At 43.3% G+C, this 25,941-nt stretch overlaps 1 protein-coding gene across 1 annotated transcript; it reads right to left on the bottom strand.

The window, feature by feature from the left end:
* Positions 1-278: 278 nt before the first annotated feature.
* Positions 279-24,779, bottom strand: MOGAT1 (monoacylglycerol O-acyltransferase 1). The gene is given in 11 exon segments (XM_083742119.1): positions 279-583; positions 3,563-3,762; positions 6,250-6,424; positions 8,118-8,322; positions 9,370-9,548; positions 24,134-24,253; positions 24,256-24,404; positions 24,406-24,439; positions 24,442-24,495; positions 24,498-24,528; positions 24,530-24,779. Coding segments are annotated over 11 exon segments (1,392 nt in total). The 5' UTR covers positions 24,620-24,779; the 3' UTR covers positions 279-428.
* Between the last annotated feature and the right edge of the window lie 1,162 nt (positions 24,780-25,941).

The raw sequence follows: 25,941 nt of genomic DNA, 5'->3' as shown, positions 1-25,941 counted from the left end.
AAATTTCCTGGAGGAACAAGACTGAAGACATGGGAGCCCTAGACTTATTCCACAAGCGCTCTCTTCACATAGTACAGACCAATCATCCCTGCTTACAGATTGAGTCTGTCTCGGAAAAAGCACAAGATTAAAAAGCACTAGGATTCTTTGTAGATTTGCAATGTTTTGTTACAGAATTGCATCCATTGAGAGAAGGAATAAAAATGCATTCCCAGACAATAGAGCAAAACACAGTATACAAAAACCACAGAGAGAACTGCAAATCATTTTTTTTTAAAAAAAGCAAATGCGTCACATTGTACCCAGCTACACAAGAAGATTGTAACTCTTGTAAGTTGTTGGAGAGAAGGGTTGGATGGGGTAAAAGGTTGCTTTTCACCAGCAAGAAACTCTTCTGAATCAGATTCTCCTTGTACTTGAACGTGCATTTAGGTAAATGTGAGAGATGCGTGCTCTGATATCCCATACTTTTCTTTGTTTTTGTCAAATAACTCCTGGAGTTCCTGCAGATATTTCTCATGGAGTTGATTAATTTCTTCAACGGTGGGATTCAGATTCTGTTTCACCGCAATAGGGTTCCCAACTGCAAAATCAAAAACAAAATAAGAAAATCCCAGTGAGAGTCATCTGTGTAATTGCTCTGATCCAAATATCTAATGATCTTTCATAAATTGTAAGGGACCTCTAGAGCTATCCAAATTCTAAACTTTCCTGCATTAGCAGAGCATCACAAATGACCTTGTCAAATGTGGACAGTAGGAATATCTACCTATCGGTTTTTCAATACCACTCACACTGAGGCATGTGGATACTCTTTACTATGTTGTTTTCCTGAATACATTTTTCAAAAATGGTTCTGTGTGATCTTAGTACTGCAGAGAAACAGCAATGTCCAAGGAGGAAATAGTGGCGAAATTGGCAGTATCAGTGTCACCACTTCATTAGAAGCTGTTAACAAAGATCTATACAACGTGGTTGCTTCCAACACTTCTTCATGTACATACAGTATGAATGGCAATATCAATTTGCAAGTGAAAACAAACAAAATGAATGGTCACATGAAAAGTAAAATTCCCAATTTTATTTCTTTATTTCATAAAAATTATATACTGCTCTTTAAATCAAAGTGGTTTACATCCAACAAACTGCTTTTCCAAACAGTCTCACATACTGAAGACAGATTCTTTTGCTGAAAAGAAGCCATTCTGAAAACAGAGTATGTCATTATGTCCAAAGAAAATAAATTTGCAAGTGGGAAGGACTTCTGCTGCAGCTCTGTTAATTACAGGCAACTGCCTATTAAGGAATGGAAGTACAGTGGTGCCTCGGGTTAAGTACTTAATTCGTTCCGGAGGTCCGTTCGTAACCTGAAACGGTACTTAACCTGAAGCACCACTTTAGCTAATGGGGCCTCCTGATGCCACTGCTGCACGTTTTCTGTTCTCATCCTGAAGCAAAGTTCTTAACTTGAGGTACTATTTCTGGGTTAGCAGAGTCTGTAACCTGAAGCGTATGTAACCCGAGGTACCACTGTACTTTATTGGGCTAGTAAAATGGGCACATTTTCCTTATTCAGTATTTATAATCAAATGACTGCTGCGATCTGAACAACCTGTTTCTTTATGGTGCCATCTAAACCTAGAAGTAGTTTGTAAATTTTGGACACTATTATATGCATGGGATATGTTTATAAGTGCTCAAAGATACAAAGGCATACAAAACATCATAGAAGTTGTCCTTTTACTTACCTAGGCGTTCACAGTTTAAAATGACCAGTATGCCAGTTGATCTCCTTGTGTTCTTGTTTAACAGAACTGTGTCTTTGTTGCAAATTATTCTTGTATACTTTTCAGTTTCCAAAAGTTGGTTATTTTGTTCAATCACAACCACCATGCATTTCTTTCTTGCTATTTTTAAATCACTTTCATAAAGCAACAGGTTGAATCAGCACCTGGAACCTGCTCCACCCTAAAAGGCTCATGCATAGGTCAGTTTAAATTTAGCAGTCAGTGCACAAAGTAATGCACCCGTCCTTTTAGGTTCTAGTGTTTTTGCAATTAGCATTCATTCTTTTCTTAGCCTCTTCTCCTCTCTCCTACACCTCCTCTAATGATCTCTAACTTGTATTTACAAAAGCAAATCTACCTCTCAACATATTCTGTGGCGTATCGTACTGTAGCAAGCAAAATGCCACTTTTTAGAAGAGCACTTCTCTTAATCAAAAGTTGAGCCAGAAGTGGTTTTCAGTCCTCTCTTCACTCCAGACAAAAGTGGTTAGAACATATCTTATGATCCTGTTTACATTTTAAAGCAGCTGACATAATACTTGCACACGACCTCAAGAATATGGTGTGTTGCTAGAAGTTTGCCATTTGAAAACTACGCAAAGTACAGGAATGGTGGAATGCAATATAGGAAAAAGTACAAACTGCTCAACATATTATCAAACTCCTGCAATAACCTGGTTTTGGTAGATAACCAAATGGGAATGTAGGTGGACATTTTTAAACCACTTATTATTTGGAGCTCAAGGAGACATGCATGGGGATTATTCCATTTTATATTCATAATTATCCTATATAGTAAGTTCAGCTGAAAGATAATGAGATCTGTAATCATGCTGGGATATAATGGGATCCACAATCACTGAAGTGTACCCAGTGGGCTTCTTGGTTGAGTACAGTAGGAACCCAAATCTCTCTGGTCCAAGTCCTCCTCCTCCTCCTTTAGCGATCACTCATATCCGAGTAAGATTGTCTTCCATTAATATGGTCTTAACAGTGAGTCTGTAAGTGTCTGTGGAGGCCAATTCTGGATCCACATGTCCTTCCACAGTGGGAACATAGGTTTCCTGGCAGGAGTTGATCACGATGTGGATTTGCAAAACATACCTTCCTCTTAGCACGTTTCTCCCTTTCATCCTGAGTTTGAGCATCTTCAAAGTCCATGACAACTTTGGTAAAGGCTGTTCTCCAATTGGAGCGCTCGCAGGCCAGAGTTTCCCAACTGTCAGTGTTTTATTGGATATGCAATCAAAGTATTTATTATCTCACTGCTGTATTGAAGCTTTGGTGATTTTAATATATCATCTTATTTGATTTGTTGTTGCAGTTGTTTGGTTTGTATTTTACTTGTGAACTGCTCTGGGATCTTGTAAGAAGAGCAGTATATAAATGGAAATAATAGTTAAAACACATTTGGTCTGATCCACAAAGGCTCTTATAATGTTCTTAACACAACATACCACACCAACCGTACAACATAGGGATGCGGGTAATAAAATATGAATTGAAGCATGTTATGTAGATTATTTTCTGCTGACAAATTCTAGGAGCTACATATAAACACAACACAGTCAAAGGGCAGGGGTAGACGAGGAAACCTATATATAAAAGATCAGGAAAGAGACAAATGTTTATTTCAAACTTCTTCCTCTTCTGCATTTGGTGCTTAGATGGTATATGGAACTGTTTTCAAAGGCTAAGCGGCTACTATTTCTTGACACAAATTTGTATATTAAACATGTGCATATGAGAGCAAAAAGAGAGCAAAAAGAACTTACCAATAGTGTGAACAGGTTTCCTGTAAGGCATCACCCCAAAGCTATATTGAAAGATTCCTCTGCCATGAAACAAAGGCAATGCAAACCCCATAATCTTCTGCAGTTTCTCTTGCAATGTTCTGAGCCTTGATCCTTTGGGGTTTGCAACTTGTTTGAACAGTTCATTTTCCCCAAAAGAAAACACTGGGACCAGTTGAGCCCTGCCAGAGAAAAGCAACAACGCAGTTGACATAATTCATGTCAATCGGTTGACAGTATACCCATTTAAAGGAGCTGGACCATAAAGAAGGCTGATTGCCGAAGAATTGATGCTTTTGAATTATGGTGCTGGAGGAAACTCTTGAGAGTCCCATGGACTGCAAGAAGAACAAACCTCTCCATTCTGAAGGAAATCAGCCCTGAGTGCTCACTGGAAGGACAGATCGTGAAGCTGAGGCTCCAATACTTTGGCCACCTCATGAGAAGAGAAGACTCCCTGGAAAAGACTCTGATGTTGGGAAAGATGGAGGGCACAAGGAGAAGGGGACGACAGAGGACGAGATAGTTGGACAGTGTTCTCGAAGCTACCAGCATGAGTTTGACCAAACTGCGGGAGGCAGTGGAAGACAGGAGTGCCTTGCGCGCTCTGGTCCATTGGGTCATGAAGAGTCGGACACGACTAAACAACAACAACAACAAATAACTTTGGCACTAAATTCATGTTGCTACCTACTGCCTCCTAGGAAAAGCTCAACAGGAAATAGGACTAAGCCTCCATTTACACAACTAAATGCAATATTAGTCCAGGACTAAACCAGGTTAGTCAAATGGGACTAACTAAGCAGATGCCATACGTCTAGGGCTTTCTTTCAGCCAGAACTCAGTTCTAGCACCTCTCAGGTGGGCGCCGTTTCCATTCTAAGAGAATAAGGGAGGTGTTCATGGTGAGTTCCAGCACCTGTTTTTCTAGAAAAATAGCACTGCATAGATCAGAGGTCGGTGGCTAAGCTTATTTTGGCCTGAGGGCCCCATTCAGCCTTGGCTAACCATGTGGAGACCACATGCCAGTGGGGACCATTGCCAAACCTAAGCATGGCCAACCCATATGCTTGCATAAAATTTCTGGCATGGACACAAAGTGCACATGCCCAGGCAGGCAGCCCTCTCCCCAGCCAAAATCAGTGAAGTATTGAGCACAGGGCAGAAAAAAAATATTGCATAGGATTTTTACAAAATTGTAGTTAGCCGCCTCTTTTACCAAGATATAAAGTTAGAAATGACAGTAAATGCAAAAAATGTTGAAATCGGGAACAATAACCACAGGAAGGGAATGGCCCATAGGACTGCTGTTGGCTAATAGCTCACTTACAAAGAAATATTGCAAGCACACAGTAAAAAAAAGTCATGAAACAGGAAGTTGCTACATGTGCAATTTCATACTTGTGTATTAAATGACTCTTAGACATATAAGCTCTTTTCTGTGTGTGAATATTTGGTTCTTGTTATGGGGGAGGGGAATCTATTTCACAACACTGCACTTTTCCCCTCATTTTTATATACATGTGGTGTGGAGGATAAATTTAATTCACACTCAAAGCCAAATTGATCAATTTCTCACTTTCCAAAACAATGTGAGAATTCTTCATAATTTGCACTTATCCAAATTCTGGGATGCAGTTCTCCAACCATTTACGAAAAGGCACATATCGGAGTGGGGGGTGGGGAGGGAAGAATATATTAGTGAAAATAACATACAAAAATGTTTTATATTAGGAGAAATTGTTTGCAAAAGTTGAAACTCCGTACAAAAATGTATTAGGAGAAATTCACATTAAAAGGCTGATGAATTTTCATGATGATTTTAAAAAGTCACAGATTGCTGCAGAAATATGGAGAACTGAATTGAAGGTGGGGAAAATGAGAAACTGAGAGAACTGAAATTGACAGATTTTGTATGCAATTTTCTCTAGCAATTTCCCCTAATGTAACGCATGTCAACGCACACTGTGGCACAGCAGGTGTGCTTTCGTACTATGATGTTACTTGGCTGGGGAACTGCATTGCAAAAGTTGGGAGAATGCCTTGCAGACAACCCCAGTACTAGAGACAGACAGACAGGTTGTGTATCCGCAGCAGTGACCAGAGGAGGGTGACTGTTGGGGAGGACTGCAGAGAGAAGAAACGCCACGGTGCATCTGCAGCAGCACAACAAAACATGTCTATCTCATATCAGTCTCTACAGCACTGTAACTCTCCAACCATTTGACTTCACTCCCAAAGATACACTCCTCCATTGTCTCCTGAGACAGACGGTAGCCAACGACAAGATATACTTATAGAATGCTATCAAGTACAGTGGTACCTTGGGTTACATACGCTTCAGGTTACAGACTCCACTAACCCAGAAATATTACCTCAGGTTAAGAACTTTGCTTCAGGATAAGAACAGAAATCGGGCTCCGGGGGCGCGGCGGCAGCAGGAGGCCCCATTAGCTAAAGTAGTGCTTCATGTTAAGAACAGTTTCAGGTTAAGAACAGACCTTCGGAACGAATTAAGTACTTAACCTGAGGTACCACTATAGTCCATTTCATGTTTTGGGTACCTACATTCCATCTTATTTCAATTGACAAGTTCTCTATATTCCCAGTTAATGTCCTGTGTGTTACCACTTTATTCTTAATGGGTGAGGTCTACACATAGAACTTACCCATGTTTCAAAGCCACCTTAATGAAGCCTTTCCTTTTGAGGATGCTAAGAGTTAGGCTTCCAGGACGGGCATCTAAAGACTCTTCTGCTCCTCCAATTACAATCACAGCAACATTTCCACCACCTTCGTGGCTGAGCACATGAGACACACTCTTCTTGGATGCTGAAACCAGCCCTGAAAGTGTGCATAAATAAAGAAATAACAGAATACCCAATCAGCGTTGCATGGAAACCATTAGTCAGGTGGAATGAAAAAATCTGCTGAAGTTAAATTTGTGCTCCGTACAGTAGCTAATTCTTTATTATAAACATGCAAACAGTCTACAAATGACATATTACATAATGCAATCTAATAGTCACTAATTTACCGTTTATTTTGAAATAATCCTGTATTAAGATTGTGCCCTTAATGAATTATAAGACAAATATAAATATGTTTTCTAAAAACTCACTATTACAGTTTATTTAAATATCTACAATATAAATGATCAAATTATTTAATTGAATATGACAGCAGTGGGAAAAGCTTTTAAAAAATATTAACTGAGGTTCTCATTTCATGTACTTAAAAGGGGCCCACTGACCCTCAAATTGCTCATTTCTCTGTCTACCTTCCCTTAAGCATACCAGCTCCATTAATTCTGTCACTGTGGCAGGCAAAAGAAAACAAATTTTATTAAAACTATTTTTGTTCTGTGGGAATTATGGGAGTACACCACTTAGCTGCTATTAATACTCTGACTAGATTTCAATGTTCTGCTCTGATGTCCTTTTTTTAAGCTATCCCAAAAGATGGTGGATTCATCTGTATTTGATATCCAATTATTTCTTATATATGCTCTGTAACAAACTACCGTTTTAACTTATGAAACAGTAGTGCCTACATGTTGTTACTACTGAATTTGATGACCCCTGTTTGGGTGTCTCCCCCTCATGCACAGGGCCAGATTTAGGTTTGATGAGGCCCTAAGCTACTGAAGGTAATGGGGCCCTTTATATGTCCAGCTGTCCTTTGTCAACAACAAATTGTCACTTTTTTGTGTTGAATATATGCTATATGGTAATTAGGGAGCAGGCTACCATTACTTACATCATAGGAGCCTACACAGCACAAAACACTTGCTGTATGTATGTTTTGTTTTATTTGTTTTTTATATTGTATTTTAGAAATGTACATCCAGTTTTAATTTCCCTTTAAATTTTTTGGGGCCCTCCAAGAGAGTGGGGCCCTAAGCTATAGCTTGTTTAGCTTATACGTAAATCTGGCCCTGCTCATGCAATTAATAATCATGTGAGGGGGTGACTGAAGCTAAATCCTTCTTCCCCATCTGCAACCCCCTACCCTCTCACTACCCAGACCTGAGGAGTACATCTGTAGAGCGGAATCTCCTCTTTCTGCGTCCTCTGGTGATGTGCAAGATGGAGAACACCTGAATAGGGCTGTGAGAATCGAGCCACGTGCCAGAGCTTACTTTACGAAGTGAACAAAGTGTGCCAGTGAAAGCATTACATTGATTCAAATGGTTGGTGAAGACGTGGCTTTTCGAAAAGGCCTTTGGCGAATGATCTTTTTGCGAGCTCAATTTCTGATGGCTGTTCTACAGTTCTGAATCTTTGTGACTTGTATTTTGGTGTATGGGGGCAGCAGAGGGGAATAATGTTCTGCTGCACAAGGAAAACTCCTGAAACTGGCAGAACATTCTCCTTAGTGATATGTTAAATACAGCCCACTGTTATTATCTGATTTGCTAAATGTGTTCGGTTGCTTTGGAAATCAGGTAGGGTCACATTTTTTAAAAAAAATACTGTACATCAATTCCATTTTTTGAAAAACAGACACATCTGAATTACTAGGGTTTACTGCTTACCTGCACACATAATATAGTCTCTGAAGAAAGGACACCTGAACCAGAAAGGCAAGATGTGTAGGTATGGAGTCAGACCAGGGAATAACTTCTTAAAACCTGTGTATTCTGTGCAAAAGTTTCCAAAAGCTCCAGCGACAAGGACGCCATGAGGATGAAACCCAAAGAGGTAGTTCTGGCTTGGATCCAAATCCGAGGTTTTTATGAGCTGAAATAAAGGTTCAGTAAGAAGTTCACTCTTAATTTAAAAGTTGACTGGCAATTGCATACTGGCCAATTCAGACCCCACAGTGAAAGCTAATTATTGCTTTTGCAAAACAAACATGCTCCCCCCCCCCCGACCAGACATTTTGATGAGATGGAAAGTTATGGGGAAATGCTCTGGAAAGTGGGGGGTAAGAAGAGTTTGGATGAAGAGTTTGGATTTGATATCCCGCTTTATCACTACCCGAAGGAGTCTCGAAGCGGCAAACATTCTCCTTTCCCTTCCTCCCCCACAACAAACACTATGTGAGGTGAGTGGGGCTGAGAGACTTCAAAGAAGTATGACTAGCCCAAGGTCACACAGCAGCTGCATGTAGAGGAGCTGAGACGCGAACCCGGTTCCCCAGATTACGAGACTACCGCTCTTAACCACTACACCACACTCCCTTGATGTCCTGTTGCCTAACCTCCACACCCACAAATAAGGAAAATTGCTCAAAGAACAGGTTCTCTGGAAGAGACCTCAATTTGGGTTAAAAATAAGAAATGGACATGGAAGTTGTAGAGTATATAGACACAGAGATCTCAGCTCCATAGTGTTATAATGCAATCTATGCAGAGCTACTCAGAAATAAGTCCTGTTGTGCTCAAGCTGTTTCAAGCCAACCATAGTTGGTTTGTTAGGATTGCATGGCAAGCTGTAGTTAAGCAAGAAAAGGATTGAAAGCTTTCAGAACCATTTCTTCCAGTCACAATGGAGGACAGAAGGGGAGCATGCAAAGCCCAAGGCTTATCTAGGACCATAATGTGGTGCTCAGCCATTGTTTAGTGCAACGTGTGGCCATGTTTCTGTGATGGCCTCTTCACGTTGGCCATCCACACGTGCAAAATTTCAGCACAGGAATAATAATGGAACAAAACAAAACAGAAGTGGAATCCTAACGAGATGCAAACTACATCGGCTTTCCTCCCCATGCTCTGGGACATACGCAGAGCGCACAAGCGTGCACACACAAACACATTCACTTTCACTGCAAAATATTTCACTCACCTGAATTGGAAAGTATTCCTTAAAGTATCTCCACACAGTCCAGTTTCTGACCCACTTGGATCTTCGCCCTCCAGTTTGGGGGGTTTCCCAGTCGAGGTAGAGCCAGAGCGCATAAATAGCTGAGATAAACCAGTAATCTCCAAACACAAAGATCATGAAGATTCCACAGCAGCATTGTGCTAAAAACAGAGACACAGAAAACACAAAACATTTCATACGATGAATGCAACTCATAATTTTACCTCCTTGCCATTTTCTTCTCCTTTCCCATCGTGATCCCTATGGCTGGCCAACAGTAGCCTCTTGAGAGTTCTCATTGTACCTAATCCATGGAGGGTGCTTCCCCCATAGCCACACCAGCTTGCTGCTTTGCTTCTCTGCAACTCTCTGCTCTCAACTCTGACATACAACCTGCTCTCTGCCCCAAAACTCGTAACACTGCGATATTGCTGTTGACAGCAGTGGAAGGTTCTATTGTATCCTTTGCATTCCTGCAACCCCCCTGCTGCTGCTGCTGCTGCTGCACAATTTCTGTTCTCATCCTGAAGCAAAGTTCTTAACTCAAGGTACTCTTTCTGAGTTAGCAGAGTCTGTAACCTGAAGTGTCTGTAACCCAAAGCGTCTGTAACCCGAGGTACCACTGTATACCCTTGGAAATCCTTCATCAAATGCTGGGGTTTTTATTTTACCCTTTCAAAGGCTTCTCCTTTATTTTGTTTCATTTTTGTCATTCTGCCTGATAAAACGAGAAATCAGAGCACGGAGACATAATGTCCTGCCTTGGATAATTTAAAATGATAAATATTAATCATTCTGCTGAGAATATGTGGTTCGGTACTACAATTCCATGATAGTTTCAAGCTGAAGCTGGGCAATAATTTATTTTTAGCTTTGGGAATAAAAAGGGACCACACTAATGGTAAATTATTCTAATCCTGACATGTATACATGAATAGATGCAAAAGTCACTTTTCAGATATCCACACTCAATATGCAGGTGTCAGAGGCTGAGTAGGGCTAACACGACAGTGGCAGATACAGCAAACAAGACAGTGGCAGATACAGCAAACAAGAGCCTCAGGAAAATAGGCAGCCAACTGTGCTGCCCTGTTCATGTCTACTCAGAAGTAAGTTCCATTGCTTTCAATCCTACATCAATTCACTTAGCAGTAAGCTCAATGGAACATATTTCTAAGTAGACGTGTATAGGAATTCACCATTTTAAGGGAAATGAACTTGAGAAGAAATTGTCTAAAGCCAAACTTTGTTTTTTTAAACTCTCCATTTTCTTTCTCATCCAAATCAAATACATTTGTTTCCCGCAATATAGCTTGTATCCAAAATGCATAATCCGACACAATTTAGAAATTATTTGGCAAGAGACAAGGAGACAGAAAGGAATTGGAAGAGTGAAAGACATGGAAGGCCAGACCTTTCTTGAGTAACACACTTTCAAAAGAGAGAGTCTTCTCCCAGTGCCAAACTTTAACAGATTTAGAGCCGGCACAATAATCCCATGTACATGCAGAACTTAAAGCAAAGGCATCTTGAGAACATTTCAGGGGAGAGGACAGTTATGATAAACTTTCCTCTCGATTTATCAAGCAAGTGGTCATGAGTTCTTGTATTACAAGTATCTTGCAGCACAAGTTTTGCAACTTATTCCAAAAGCCGAGATGTACGTATTCCATTTGTGGCTGAGCAAGTTCCTGACATGACAATGACTCAATATAGTCTCACTTGGCTTGACAGAATTACTACCCTTTCAGCTCCTTGGCAGGATTCCACATGGCTTAACATCAACATGACCTTGAGGTATGAAAGTCACACAAAGTTTGATGACTAGTACCTGGCAGGGCTATTCAAAGACTTCACAAAGGCTGCCACACAGTCCAGATAGCAACAAAAGCTGATAGGATAGGTTTGTTTTTGTACTAACCAAGGGCTTACCCTGAGATGTGCGTCCTGCTTTCCTTAGGGTAGGAAGCCAAATGAACTCAGAAACGCTAAGGCTCAAACTAACACACCCACTGTTCTTTCTGTGTTTGTCTGAATGACCTGTTAAGCAAAGTTAACAAAGCTCATGGTGTTAAAAAGATCAACAACAAACACATGAGAGAGTTCTTAAGCAGCTTTGATTAAAAGCAAGTTGAAGACCAAGTTACATAAACCTTGGACAACAACATACTTTTGGTGAAAGGCAACACAGTGACACAGGCAGTTCAACTGGTAAGTCTCTGCATGTCACTCTGAGCAATGTTAGGGACCTGAAAGAGTAAATGGTCAGTCATTTAGACTACAACTCCCACCAGCCCCATCCAGGATGAGCTTGTCCACCACTCTTGTTTGCATTTAATTTCAGTTTAGTTCCTGCACCTTCCCATTCAATTTATCCCTGACTTTCTCCACATGCGTGATTTCTCCTACCCAATTGCAGGCTTTGGTTTTCCCCAGGGGTCAAGCCCCTGCTAAACACCATGAATCTTAAGCAGGTGGCCTTGGACCAGTCACTATCTCTGTCTAAACTACCTCACAGGGTTGTTGTGAGGATAAAATGGGAGATGGAGAGGGTAGTTTGTTAAGGGCTCTGGGAACTCTAGCTCTGCGAGGGGAAAACTACAATTCCCATCAATCAATTGGAATGGGGGTGCTTTAAATATGTACACAACCTAAATGTGTTTCCCATGACCAGAGGCACTTTCCCTCAGATATTCCAAGACAAGGACTAATATTGAAAATGCATTTTAAAGTTATCCCTCTAGCACAAATGAAATTGAGGGCAGGGCACAAACATCTTGTGGTTTGGACAGGGTCCCTCCCCCCTCGGTTTGCATCTGCTTTTACGTCCCTAAGGGAAACAGGGTGGTTTGAAGGAAACAGGGCCATAGGTGACACATTAATGGCCAATGAGGAAGTGAGACTGAAATAAAACACCCCACATGACCTAGGAGCAGGAGTGGGGAAACTTTTTCAGACTCCCCAAGGATATTCTGAGGGCTGTGGGTTAGGGATCCAAAAACACAATGACTTTAGATGTACTGTGTGTTACAACAAGCTGTCTATAAGGAAAGAAGAGCTCAAGGATTCCAGTGTGTTTACATGTGTGCTCCCTAGCCTAGATCTTGCAATTCCTTCACCTGAACCAGAGTTTGTTGCTCCCTGCTGAATACTAGACTTACCAGCAGATGACAGCCTTGTAAAGTCCTTAATATATGTTGCTATGATTATGAACTTTGCACCCTCTGTGGTTTCCAGTACAGTCATACCTTGGGTTGAAGTAGCTTTGGGAGAAGTATTATCGGGTTGCGTGCTGCGGTGACCTGGAAGTAATGGAGCGTGTTACTTCCAGGTTTTGATGATTGCGCATGCAAAGACGGTAAAAATGACGTCAGGTGCACGCGTGGAAGCGGCAAATCGCGACCCGCACAGATGCACGGACGTGGGTTGCGTTCGCATCTGGATGCAAACTGCGCTCCAGAACGGATCCTGTTTGCATCCAGAGGTCCCACTGTACCTGTTCCTAATAAAAAACTGTCTCTCAGGGGCTTTGGCAACAATTTTGAGGATTCCCTTTCAATAAATAGTAGTCGCCAGTTCACAGAAGAGCATCAGCTTCACTTCTATTCCTGATGTAAGTGTTTATTCATATAATTAATATATATAATCTCCTCTATTTCTGAAGTTCAGATTGTGATTGCTGTTGCTTTCACAGCCAAAAATGGGAACATTCACAGACAAGAAGAAGATAGTGGAGACCCTGCGGTGTGCAGGGGAAAAGCCTAGGAAGGGAAGTGATTCACAAACAAACCTATGAGAACTAAGGACTCAGCTACATTGGCAAAGAAAAATCACTTTATATGCATTGTTTATGCATTCTAACACTATGACACCAGATGGCGCTGTGGAATTCCATTCTTCCTAACCCGATTTCTCATACAAAGCTTGCAATGCGTTTAACTGAAACTCTTCTTTGATGTGTCTAGATCCAGCCCAAGTGTTCTCACTGGCTGTGGATTGCAAACTACTCAGGGTGGGGGAAAAGAATGGAGCAACTGGAATCCTGAATAGGGAGCCCAACACACTGCACCATTTATTTGCACTGCAATACCCACTTGTTGTATTAGACGGCATACGCAAGGAGATTCATCGTGAGATTAGAGATTCCCCAGGTTTAAAAAGAAGATAACTGTGCTTCTGTTACATGGCAGGAGGTGTCATTGCAATGTGCAGCGATGGAGAGAGCTGTGTTGGCATTCAGAAAACATCCCTATTTTCACCCTCAAACTGTATGGAACTGCAACATTCATGAAAGCAAGCACTTGGAGCCAGACTTCCAGTTTGGCTCACTTGTATAGCTCCTCATCTAAACAGCCTGACTCCAGTCAGACATACAACATTGGCGCAACATTATTTGGGATCCAACGCATAAAGGAAAAACCTAACAGAAAAGCACCACACAAAGTCATTGCACTGAAGCAAGTTGTCTCCCTTGTGCTTAATCTGCACTGGGTGTTCAGCAAACATTATTACACTAATTGGATTAAGCAGGAAACACTTGTCCGAGGCTGTGCCTCTAGCTTCTATTAATGAATAATAAATGGTTTAGGAGCTGTCAGAGCATTGGATGGAATGACAGAAAGTCAATTCATCCTCACTGACAAAGAAGCGAGCCGTTTGGTAATTTTAGACTCCAGGCCTAATGGTATAAGAATGTGGAGAGGTGGGATTGCAATTCCTTTCGATGGCCGTGTTTCAAATGTGGTAAGCCAGCACTGCTGCATTTGAGGCAGGGGGCTCCTCCTCATTCTGTTGAGTGAGGCCCTGAACTTCTGCCCAAAGTCCTGCCCTGCACCACTGGGCAAGTTGAGTGGCATAATAATAATAATAATTTATTATTTATACCCCGCCCATCTGGCTGCCCCAGTCACTCTGGGCAGCTTCCAACAAAGTATTAAAATACAGTAGTCTGTTGAACATTAAAAGCTTCCCTAAACAGGGCTGCCTTCAGATGTCTTCTAAAAGTCTGGTAGTTGTTTTTCTCTTTGACATCTGGTGGGAGGGCGTTCCACAGGGCGGGCGCCAGTACTGAGAAGGCCCTCTGCCTGGTTCCCTGTAACTTGGCTTCTCTCAGTGAGGGAACCACCAGAAGGCCCTTGGCACTGAACCTCAGTGTCCAGGCAAAATGATGGGGGTGGAGATGCTCGTTTCAGGTATACTGGACCGAGGCTGCATACTGTGGTAAAGATTCAATCTTTCTTTTTTGCCAATTATTTGCAACATTTTATTCTCTTGTATGGAGTGTATGGGGGGGTTAGGAGGAACACCTCTGGCGGGAGACGCATCGTGCTACTTCTGGGGTAGCTTGCCCACCTTTGGTCCCCATCCTGCACTCAGCTCTCACCTGTGGCTGCTAGAAGCTGTCAGCATGCGACAGCAGCCACATTCTGGGAAATGTTCCGACTGGCTGACTAAACTAGGGGAGGGTAGCCAATGGGTCTCAAACCCTCAGTGGGTTGGGGACTTCCCCTGCAGACAAGCTCCAGCAGATTGTGCAGACAAGAGCAATAGTGGGTCCAATGGTCAAAAAGGTGGCTTCTGCACGCACCATAGAGGGAAGTGAGGAGCAGGTGTGGCTCATCAACCCAGGAAGGTAGCCCATCTAGGCGAAAGAAAACTCTGGTCCTAATTTTCCCTGAGGAGAAATCTGTACCTGCTACCCTGTGGGGCATCTGCAGGAGAAGAAAAGACTAAGGAGCAAATTTTACACAAATCCAGAATGGAGTCTCTAAGATACCTGGATGGTGTCTTGCATACCTCCTTCTGGCAACACCTGAAGCCAAGCTGGTGCCAAATGTATTGCTCTGCTTTCCTTTGGACCACATCAGTGAGGCCAAGAGAGGGGAATTGTCATCTGGAAAGTCCAAGACGTCCATAAACACTGCCCAGGCTTGCACCCCAGAGAGGTCACTTCAGTGCTGCTAATGCAACAAAAACAACTTGGGAAGCAGCAGTTAGGAGTTACCGGTCTCTGTAGCCACAGCAGACGTTGTGATCTTCCAGCGGTTTGATTTCACCCCCGAGGCAGACTCCATTGTCTTTCGAGACAGACGGATGCCAATAATTCCCTAGCAGTTATTCCACTACATAAACCATTAGTAGATCTGGAAAAATCTATGCTCAGTAAGGCCCCATCCATATACAGAAATTTGCCTGAGCCGAACAGGAATGATAGGAAACTTGATTTCTTTCATCTGCATGAAGCCCCATACAGTTGCCTTCCTCGTGTCACCATGTCCTTGATCTTTACAGATGATTAATAAGAGAACAACTGCTATCTTTGTCTGTTCTGCTTTGGAGAGCAGCCTCTGGCAGAAACTAGATGTATGCTAGGACAAATGAGCCACAAGCTGAAAGTTCCAAGAGAGTATTTTCACGAATTCATGCAAATGGCTTTTTGCTGATATTAGTCATGGAGAAGTGTTTCATAAGGACACAAGAGCTCTGCTATGAAGGGGACTCTTGCAGCTCTGGCTGCTCCTATACTAGCCACACTGGTTGAAGGAAAGGTGCCTCCTGGTTGTTCATTCAGGCTCAGACATACAATGCGACACTCCACACATCACACATTTGGAATTTGGAAGCCAAGTTCTGCATTCTCTCCAATAAGAAATTGCATTTGTAATGTTGGCTCAAAAGTCTGATGTAGTACTAACAACTGGAACACTCCACACCAAGCTGTCCACAATTTACAGTGTGTGTGAAGCCATACTAGACTTCTCAGAAGTAAGTCCCTTGATTGGCGTTCCTCAGGGCCACCCCTCACAAGGTAAGCAGCAGCAATAAAAGTAATGTAAACATCATCAGCACAATCTCTGGATGCTTAAGACGTTGGTAAATACTACATTTTGCTTTATTTGTTTTTTCAGTAGTAGTAGTTGTTATATTTGTACCCCACCCAGGTGACTGGGAATACAGGGTTCCTATTTGTACCAAATAATCATGAATGTTGCCAAATAAACTCATATTTAGTTGGAATGTGTCAACCATGGGATTGTTTGGTCATATAAATAACAAACGGCCCCAAAGTAGAAGCAAAGTTAGTAGGGTCCACATCACCCCTGGCGGCACATATTTTATGAGTCAGGCTTTTTTTGGAAATGGTAAAGAACATGACTTTTTTAAAGCAATAGATCTATAGAATATCAAGATGCATGCTTCCAAACTTAACAGATCACTAGATGAGGGGCAAGCAACAGATATATAGAAATAATGGCTGAGAAGTAAGGTCAGAATTGGCCGTCAAAATTGGATGAGACATAACTTAGCATCCAGGGCAAACCTGTTTGCCAACAATAATATCAGTTTCCATTACAACCTGCTTTCAGAACTTTGGTACAGTGGTACCTCAGGTTACATACGCTTCAGGTTACATACGCGTCAGGTTACAGACTCTGCTAACCCAGAAATAGTGCTTCAGGTTAAGAACTTTGCTTCAGGATGAGAACAGAAATTGTGTTCTGGTGGCACAGCAGCGGGAGGCCCCATTAGCTAAAGTGGTGCTTCAGGTTAAGAACAGTTTCAGGTTAAGTATGGACCTCCAGAACAAATTAAGTACTTAACCTGAGGTACCACTGTACATAGTTTCATGTCACCACATATGTTCCTTGTACCTTACAACTCCACCAGCATAAGGGGGAAACAATATGTGCTGGTCACACCAAGGTACTTTGGTTAATTTCTGCCCTACAGAAAATTACTGTATTTTCTGCGTTGAAGAGGCCCCCATGTATAAGATGACTCCTACTTTTGGGAGCCCAAAATTAAGAAATCAGTCTTTTAAAACTCCTGAACGACCCACTGCCCTGGTTGATGGAAGTGGTGATGTATTTCACTGCGTAATGGCAGGAGCCTGCATCTTGCTTCCCTCATCTCAGCTTGGCTCTACAGCTACCTCCGAAGCCCAGCCTCATTGACTCAGGAGCTGCCAGGAATGTCCGAGCTGACACATAGCTCACCACTGACTTATGGTAGAAATCCATGTATAAGATGACCCCAAAGTTTGGACTAAAAAATGGAGGGGGATGTTGTCTCATACATGGGAAAGTATGGTATGTAGTTTAGAGTTTGGATTTGATATCCCGCTTTATCACTACCCCAAGGAGTCTCAAAGTGGCTAACATTCTCCTTTCCCTTCCTCCCCCACAACAAACACTCTGTGAGGTGAGTGGGGCTGAGAGACTTCCGAGAAGTGTGACTAGCCCAAGGTCATCCAGCAGCCGCATGTGGAGGAGCGGGGAATCGAACCCGGTTCACCAGATTACAAATCCATCGCTGTTATAGTCAAATTGTGATGGAACACAAATCGTACTTCAAACTTCCTCAACTGAATTGCCAAATGTCCAGTGCTTCACTTTAATGAAGGATGCAATTCAGAGCTTGAAACAATTAATCAGCCTTTACAGTATTCCTATGCTGCTGAGGGAGTATTGTACATTTAATAAAACCACTAATTAGTTGTTTTTAGGTTGCCTCCATATGTAACAGTGACCTAGTAACCTATCCTGCTGAGTTTTGCTTTATTTGTTTATGCTTAGGAAATGGATCACATTTCTTGTTTTGCAATGGCAGTAATCCTAAAGACATTCAACTGGAAGTATTTTCTGAAACCGGTAGGACTCACTCCCAGATCAATGGGTTTAGGATTGCGAAACTGAACAGCTGTACATAACTCACATTGGCAAAGATTTGTACATTTCTCAAAAGGAAATGTACAAATCTTAATTTCCTATATACAAAAAAGTTTTAGCATATTGTGTTGACATGTTGTGTCCTCAGAAAACCTCAGTCATCATAAGGACCTTTTTTGGAATCTTTTAAGCAAGAGATTTCAGAAGAACTATTTCAACAGTTATAAAACCCACGTACCTATGGGACCGCCTCTCCTGGTATGCCCCACGGAGGACCTTAAGGTCCACAAATGACAACATTTTGGAGGTCCCAAGTCACAAGGTGGTTAGATTGGTCTCAACTAGGGCCAGGGCCTTTTCGGTACTGGCCCCGACTTGGTGGAACGCTCTGTCACAAGAGACTAGGGCCCTGCGGGCCATGACATCTTTCTGCAAGACAGAGCTGTTCCGTCTGGCCTTTGGTTTGGACTCAGTCTGACCCTTATGTTTCCCTCCCCTTATGGTTTTGATCTATGGGCTACTTTTAAAATGAGGCTGCATTTTAAATTGCATTTTAACCTGTATTTTAAATTGGGTTTTTTTCCTATTATGTTTTTACTGTAATTTTACTGGTGTTAGCTGCCCTGGCCAGGGAGGGCAGGGTATAAATAAAATTTGCTGTTATTAATTATTATTATTATTATTATTATTATTATTATTATTATTATTATTAAAACAAGGCTATCAATAGCTACAAGCTGTGATGACTATGCTCTACCACTACAGCCAGAGGCATTATGCCTCTGAATACCAGTTGTTGCATATTGCAGCAGGGCAGAGTGCTGTTGCGCTCACATCCAGCTTGCAAGCTTCTCACAAGCATCTGGTTGGCCACTGTGAGAACAGAATGCGGGACCAGATGAGTCATTGGTCTGATCCAGCAGGCTTACTTTTCGTTCTTAAAAACTCTGGTGTGCAGGCAGCCAAGAGTGACCCAAGTTTATTCTCCCTTCCATTCTTTTTCATGGACTTTATTTAGAAAAATGTCTAGCCTACTTTTCCAAAAGTGCAGGGTAGCTCACAAAGCAAACTTGTACTTTTGGAAAAGTTTTATTTCCCATCAAAGGAAGTGCTTTCCGAAAGACAGCTTTTCAAGTCACAGGTGGGCTGTGCAGATTTTGTTGGTCCAAGCAGTAGACTGGAGACTAGAAGGAGCCAGTGTGCCAGTGTGGTGTAGTGGTTAAGAGCGGTGGACTCGTAATCTGGTGAACCGGGTTCGCGTCTCCGCTCCTCCACATGCAGCTGCTGGGTGACCTTGGGCTAGACACACTTCTCTGAAGTCTCTCAGCCCCACTCACCTCACAGAGTGTTTGTTGTGGGAGAGGAAGGGAAAGGAGAATGTTAGCCGCTTTGAGACTCCTTCAGGTAGTGATAAAGTGGGATATCAAATCCAAACTCTTCTCAAATCCAAGGATCTTTTCCATCTGGATGGTTGTATGTAAAACTCTGCACTGGTTGGTATGACTATTTTTAGCAACTCCTCTTTGCCCTGTTTTCAGTTAGTAGTACAGCATCAAACGATCTGTGGTAATTCACACAAAAACTACTCTTAAAAATTACAGCTAAACTGTGGTTAAAGCTTTTTTAAAAATCCCCAGGAAGGTGAAGGGAGGAAGGTAATGTGACAGAGAAGTCTCAGTGAACCAAGACTTGGTTGGAAAATTGAAGCTCTGACTTCAGTTTGCTGTAACAAATGGCTTGACAGCTATGGTGAAGGATCTTAGAAGGTTATTTCTGATGGATAATGAGCTGATTAGTAGCCACTGGTTATGGTTATGTTATGTTTTTATAGGGGAGAGGAGGAAGGCTTGGCTACTGAAGCCCTGCAAAACCATCTCAATGAAGGAACAATAAATATTTGTTTTGTGTGCTTTTTTGAAGCACTCCTTTCTTAATGCCATTTCTATTCATCATTCAGGTTTAAGGAGTAGGGCATGGGTTATACTGTACCACTTCACCATGGCGCTACTATTATTTTTATTTCCTTCTCTCCCCCCCCCCCCCAAAAATAGCTGCATTTGGTATCTCTTTGACTCCACCTCTTCTCTACATTCTAACTTGCAAGATTAGTTTCTCCTGTTAGAAATTACCATCCTACATACACACATATACTAGCTAAATAATCCCAGTACATCCAGTACATCCCAGTACAGTACACCCCAGTACTGTTTCTAGTATGTCACAGAAGAGTCTTAAAGTCAGGCAGTTATAAATTACTTAAGGGGCAATCATATGGCAAGAGTCACCTGGATGAGCTGCTTAGGATACGGGTAGATATGTTTGCAAGTGAAATGTGGCTATCTCCGAGTTTGTTTGTTTTTAAACATATTATTTATTTCGTGAAATTTATACACCAAGTGATTGTAACTGCCGCCTCCCTGAAAAAACCCCAAGGCGGTTTACAGAAAGAAGAATACAATGAAATTATTAGTGAAAACAATTAAAACATCCAAAGAATTGGAAGCAGCAATAAACTAAGAACACATCAGCATTCTCAATATCCGGGTAAACAAAAATGTTTCTAGCAGGCAGCAAAAGGAGTACAACGAAAGCCCCTTTTCAACAGAACCCATCAAAATGACTCACTGCTCTGACTTCAGAAGCAGATTATAAGAAAAACAGTTGTAATCTTTTGTATTGTTAACCGGTTTTAGGCTGTAAAACTTAACAGGGCTTTCCTCATTTAGCTATTTGCTTGAAATATTTTCAGCCTACCCTTCTTCACAAGGGACCCCAGGGTGGGGTGCAGTAGCTCCATTTGAAAAAGATTAACCATCAGCACAATGATAATCAGCACTCTTGCATCTGCCCATGAGACAGGATTTTGGGTAGCTCTGAATTTCACAGGTTCCTTTTTATCTGAGAGGTATTGTAGCTCTGAATACAGTGGTGTGTCCCTGCCTTAAGAAGATCTCCCTGGGCTCAGTAATTAGACAACTATTACACTGGCAAATAGCCCCTTTGGGGGCAAAGAACTAGAAAGGGTGGCAACAGTCCAGGTTCATGCTTGTTGTTGTTGTTTAGTCGTGTCCAACTCTTCATGACCCCATGGACCAGAGCACGCCAGGCACTTCTGTCTTCCACTGCCTCCCGCAGTTTGGTCAAACTCATGCTGGTAGCTTCGAGAACACTGTCCAACCATCTCGTCCTCTGTCGTCCCCTTCTTCTTGTGCCCTCCATCTTTCCCAACATCAGGGTCTTTTCCAGAGAGTCTTCTCTTCTCATGAGGTGGCCAAAGTATTGGAGCCTCAGCTTCACGATCTGTCCTTCCAGTGAGCACTCAGGGCTGATTTCCTTAAGAATGGAGAGGTTTGATAGGTTCAGGCTTGCTTGGAGGCAACTTGGATATGTTCTAGTCTGGCTTCATGACTGGCCATACCACTGAACCTGCCTTAGTAGCCATGGCTGATGACAGTTGTTGGGAGAAAGATAGGTGGAATGTGACCCTGCTTGCTCCTCTTGACTGACTGGCAGTTTGCAGTATCATGGTATCCTTTTGGAGCATCCCAGGGAGGTGGGGGTTGGGGACCCTGTGCTTCAGTGGCTCTGCTCCTACCTCCAGGGCCATTTCCAGAAAGTACCGTACTTAAGGGAGGCTGAGCACCATGGGAGTTTTCCTGTTGTGCTCAGCAGGGTTTCATCTTGTTCACTAAAGCAGCGGGTGGCAGCAGCAGTGTAAGTTACCATCTGAAAAGAACTGTGATTTTTTGCTGGGTGGGTGGAGGGAAATAGTTTATTGCTATGAGAAAGTGACCCTCCGAAATTAATAATCCTTGGGTGGCGATGCTGCTGTGAAGTGTTAGGGTTTCTTGACCACCACAAAAGGGAGAGGGAACCAAACTGCTGCCCTTAGTTGGAGATTTGGGGGTTTAACGCTTGCTGAAAAGTAAAGCCCAGCCCTTGGGAGAAGTGGATGGAAAGCTATTCTTTTTTTTTTACCCTGCTTACTCGAGGAGCAAGGCAGCAACTGGGTGACATTGCAGAGATTGTCATCTCCAAGACGTTTACATGGGCTGAGAGGCAAGACTGGCTTCTGGGGTGAAACTGACAGTGGGCTTGTGTCCAGTTTCGAAGCCTCCTCATTCTCTAGAGGTTTGTGACGTCTCCTAATCAATTTCCGCTTTGGGAATTTGATGGTGCTCTGGCTTTCAGACTGAGATCTGGTACAGGGCATGATGGACACGTCAACCCGAACCTGCGGAGCCAAAGGGGCGCGAGGCTTCTTCTCGCAACCAACCCGCTTGACTAAATGAAGCCTGCCCACTTGTGGCCAACCGGCCCCGACCCGCCCATTGGTCCCCGGGATCCAAAATTACCAGTAATAATTTGGAAATGTGTCACTAGGTGCAGACCAGTACTCTAGCAGTTTTTACTTCTGGGTATAGATAGTCCTTTAAATATCTCCAAAAGACATCTCTGCTGATCACGGAATCCTAGATCATGATGTTTTAGTAATACAGTATACAAATACAGTGGTACCTGGGGTTACAGACGCTTCAGGTTACAGACTCCACTAATCCAGAAATAGTACCTCGGATTAAGAACTTTGCTTCAGGATGAGAACAGAAATTGTGCTCCGGCAGCATGGCAACAGCAGGAGGCCCCATTAGCTAAAGTGGTTAAGTACAGTTTCAGGTTAAGTACGGACCTCCATAACAAATTAAGTACTTAACCTGAGGTACCACTGTACTGTAATCAAAATTTATTTGCTTAACCCATCAATCACCTAAATGGCACCACCTGACCTTAGTACGCCACTGAGGATGGCGCACTCCTGATTTCTCTTTGGGAGGGGGCAAAAGTGTGCATCGCCACCCCTTCCGTCCGGTGATGCTGTTTTCCCTGGTGGTGGCGTTCTGATACATTATTTTAACTGGCACAATCTGCATGCTGCTTTCCCTGGCCCGATCGGTGGTATGTTTTTAGCAATGCGAGACTCCCTACTACTCCCTAAAAAAAGCTGGGTGGAAAATTTGCACCATGGCACCATATATGCTAAAGATGGCCCTGCATAATTTTCTCATCCCAGCTCAGCCAGTTGAAGTGAGACCAAATGTAACTTCCAAAAAGGGGCATTCTGGGTGTGGGACCAGAGAGGAGGGACTTAAATTGGAGCCTGAACCTATTCAGCTCTGTCACATGACTTGTGGGGTAGCACTTAACACTGCTTTCCTCCAGCTTCTGCTGCATAGAATTGCTCTCTTAGAATGCTAGAGCCATCACATCATCACAACCTTTCCGCGAGAGTGCGCAAAGCTCATCACAAATGTATAAAGTTCCAGTAGGCAGTTTTCCAAATCCCCACGTGGGACACTGAATGCATCTTGCCTGTTTCTAGGTGGTGCAGTCTGAGCTTAAAGCACTTTTACTCTGAAGCAAGCCCCACGGCTTTAAATGGGGATTTCGTCACAAAGACGTATGTACTGGCTTGCTGCCTTACTCTGGAGTAAGCCACATCAAGTGAGGAGGGGCTTATTTCCTAGCAAAAGCGTTTAGAACCGCAAGCCAACAGCCAGACTCTGCTCTGGTTTCCTAAATCCCACTTTGTTTCAGTGCGACTTACTCCTTAGTAAGGCAGCAGGCTTACAGCATAGCTGCTTGGAACTGAACCTCAGCTTAGTGAGACTTACTTGTGAGTCAACTTGCACCGTGCCTGAGCTCGAATCCTGCCCCATCCCATGCATGTTTACTCAGAAGTAAAACTTCATGAGCTGCCTACACAGAATTCCATTATAGCCCGATCGTATAAGCATCCCCTTCGACAGCTGGGATAACTCAGTCGGTACAGTATGAGATTCTTAATCTCAAGGTCGTGGGTTCGAGTCCTACTTGGGTAAAGAGATTCCTTCATTATAGGGGGATGACCCTCGTGATCTCTACTAACTCGACAATTCCCAGCTCCAATCAGGCTTAACTCTCAGAAAAACAAAATTTCCACTAGCCTGCGGCGCGAACACATTCGTTTACTGCAATTTCTGTTTACGTCCAAGCGATCTAGGCGATTATCGGGCACCTAGACGGGGCGCGGACGCGCTTACCTAGCAGCAGGAACGAGAAGACCCATTGAAAGACGGCGGCCGTCTGCAGTCTCCTCGCCAGGGGGATGTTGAGCGGGGCGAACTCGACCTTCATGGCGCGCCGCCGGAGAGGCTTCGGTGAGCAACGGTGAGCGCGGCTTCTCGCCTCCCCCGGGGTGGGTCCTCCTCGCGGGCCGGGCTGCGCCTGGCCAGTGGAGAGAGCCCATTGCCCCTTCCAAGTTTGGAGATCCCGAGGCGGGGCCCTGCCGCCGGCGCGATCCCTGGAGCCAAGGGAGTTGGAGACCTCGACGAGAGCTTTGCGCCTCGGGCGCGCCTTCCCCGGCGCCTAAGCTGCAAGGATCCGCCCTGGTTGCCGGCCGGGCTGCTTCCTTGGGCCGGTCGCGGAACGTGGCGGCGGCCCCAACAGAGCCCCTCGGAGGCGGTGTTGCTCGTGGGGAGGGGGAGCCTGTGGCCGGGGAAGGGGAGAGGGCATACGCGGCACAACATGGAACAACGAAGTTGGGAGGACTTTCTTAGATCTCCGATCTATTTCACGCTGCCACATGATCCATTCGAAACGTATCTTCCCTGAAGTCCTTATTGTGAGCAAGGAAAGCCCTGTTGCTTTCGAGGCAGTTAGCGTCCCAGTAAGCCCGTTTAGGACTGCACAGCCTTATAATCATCATCATCATCATCATCATCATCATCATCATCAGTTTATCGATTGCTATCATTTGTAACTGAAAAGTGTTTTTCATTTCATCCCAACAACGGGATGGAGTAAGTTACTTGTTGGGCGCAGCTCTCCCCCTCCTGCGCTCTTTTCTGGCTCCCCCATGCAATAAGCCGTCTCTCAGTTCAAAGATCCAATAATTTGTTTGCATGTTCACAACATACATTTAAACATGGCTTCTCCCCCACCCAAAGAATCCTGGGAATTGTGGTTCGTTAAGGATGCTGGGAATTGTAGTCCTGCGAGGGGGGAATTACAGTTTCCAAGTGTCTTAAGAGGGGGGGTCAAGTGCTTTAAATGTCTGTTGACTGTGCTTTGAAAGTCTGGTGAGGATTTGCCCTTTGTCATTCCTGAGGATGACCACAGAATGGAAAGGTGGTGGGGTGACCAGATCAGTTCTCCTGGACTTCTTAGCACTGACTGGTCATTTGAGCTGGGCTTAGGAGGCCTGGTGTTAATGCTAACCAGTGATGTGGGTCTTGGGGACAATTTTGAATTGGACAAGGTTCAGGTGCAAATTTCCCCCTCAATTTAGACTATATTGATTGACCTTGTATAAAACCATATCATAGGAGCCAACTCCTGGGGCCAAGGTCCCCCCCCCAATAAAATAGTTGAAGAGGCTGGGCCACCCCAAAGTTGATGGGCATTGCCATTCAAATAGTGCGGGTGTGCCCCATCATGTGATTGATTATGCAGAGCGGAGCTTATTTAATAAATACTAAGAAAGAAAGAAAGAAAGAAAGAAAGAAAGAAAGAAAGAATAAAATACAACCCAGGTGGTTAAGAAAGCCCAACAGAGACTCCATCTCCTCAGAGTATTGCGAAAGAATGATGTCAATCAACATTTGATTATCTCCTTCTACCGGTCAACAAAAGAAAGTGTCCTTTCATACTGCATCATGGTGTGGTATGCTGGTTTGTCATCAACTGATAGGAAGTGCCTACAGAGGGTGGTGTATACAGCATAAGATATTATGGGCTGTCCCGTGAATCCGCTGGATGAAATAGCAGAAGAACGTTGCCTCAGGAGAGTGAGGAAAATTCTCAGGGATGATTCACATCCTGGCTGGCAATTTCTTGATCTCCTGTCCTC

The sequence above is a fragment of the Podarcis gaigeae genome (assembly GCF_964106915.1).
Source record: "Podarcis gaigeae genome assembly, chromosome: 5".
In the NCBI taxonomy this organism is placed as follows: domain Eukaryota; kingdom Metazoa; phylum Chordata; class Lepidosauria; order Squamata; family Lacertidae; genus Podarcis; species Podarcis gaigeae.
This window is presented reverse-complemented; position numbering and strand designations above follow the sequence as displayed.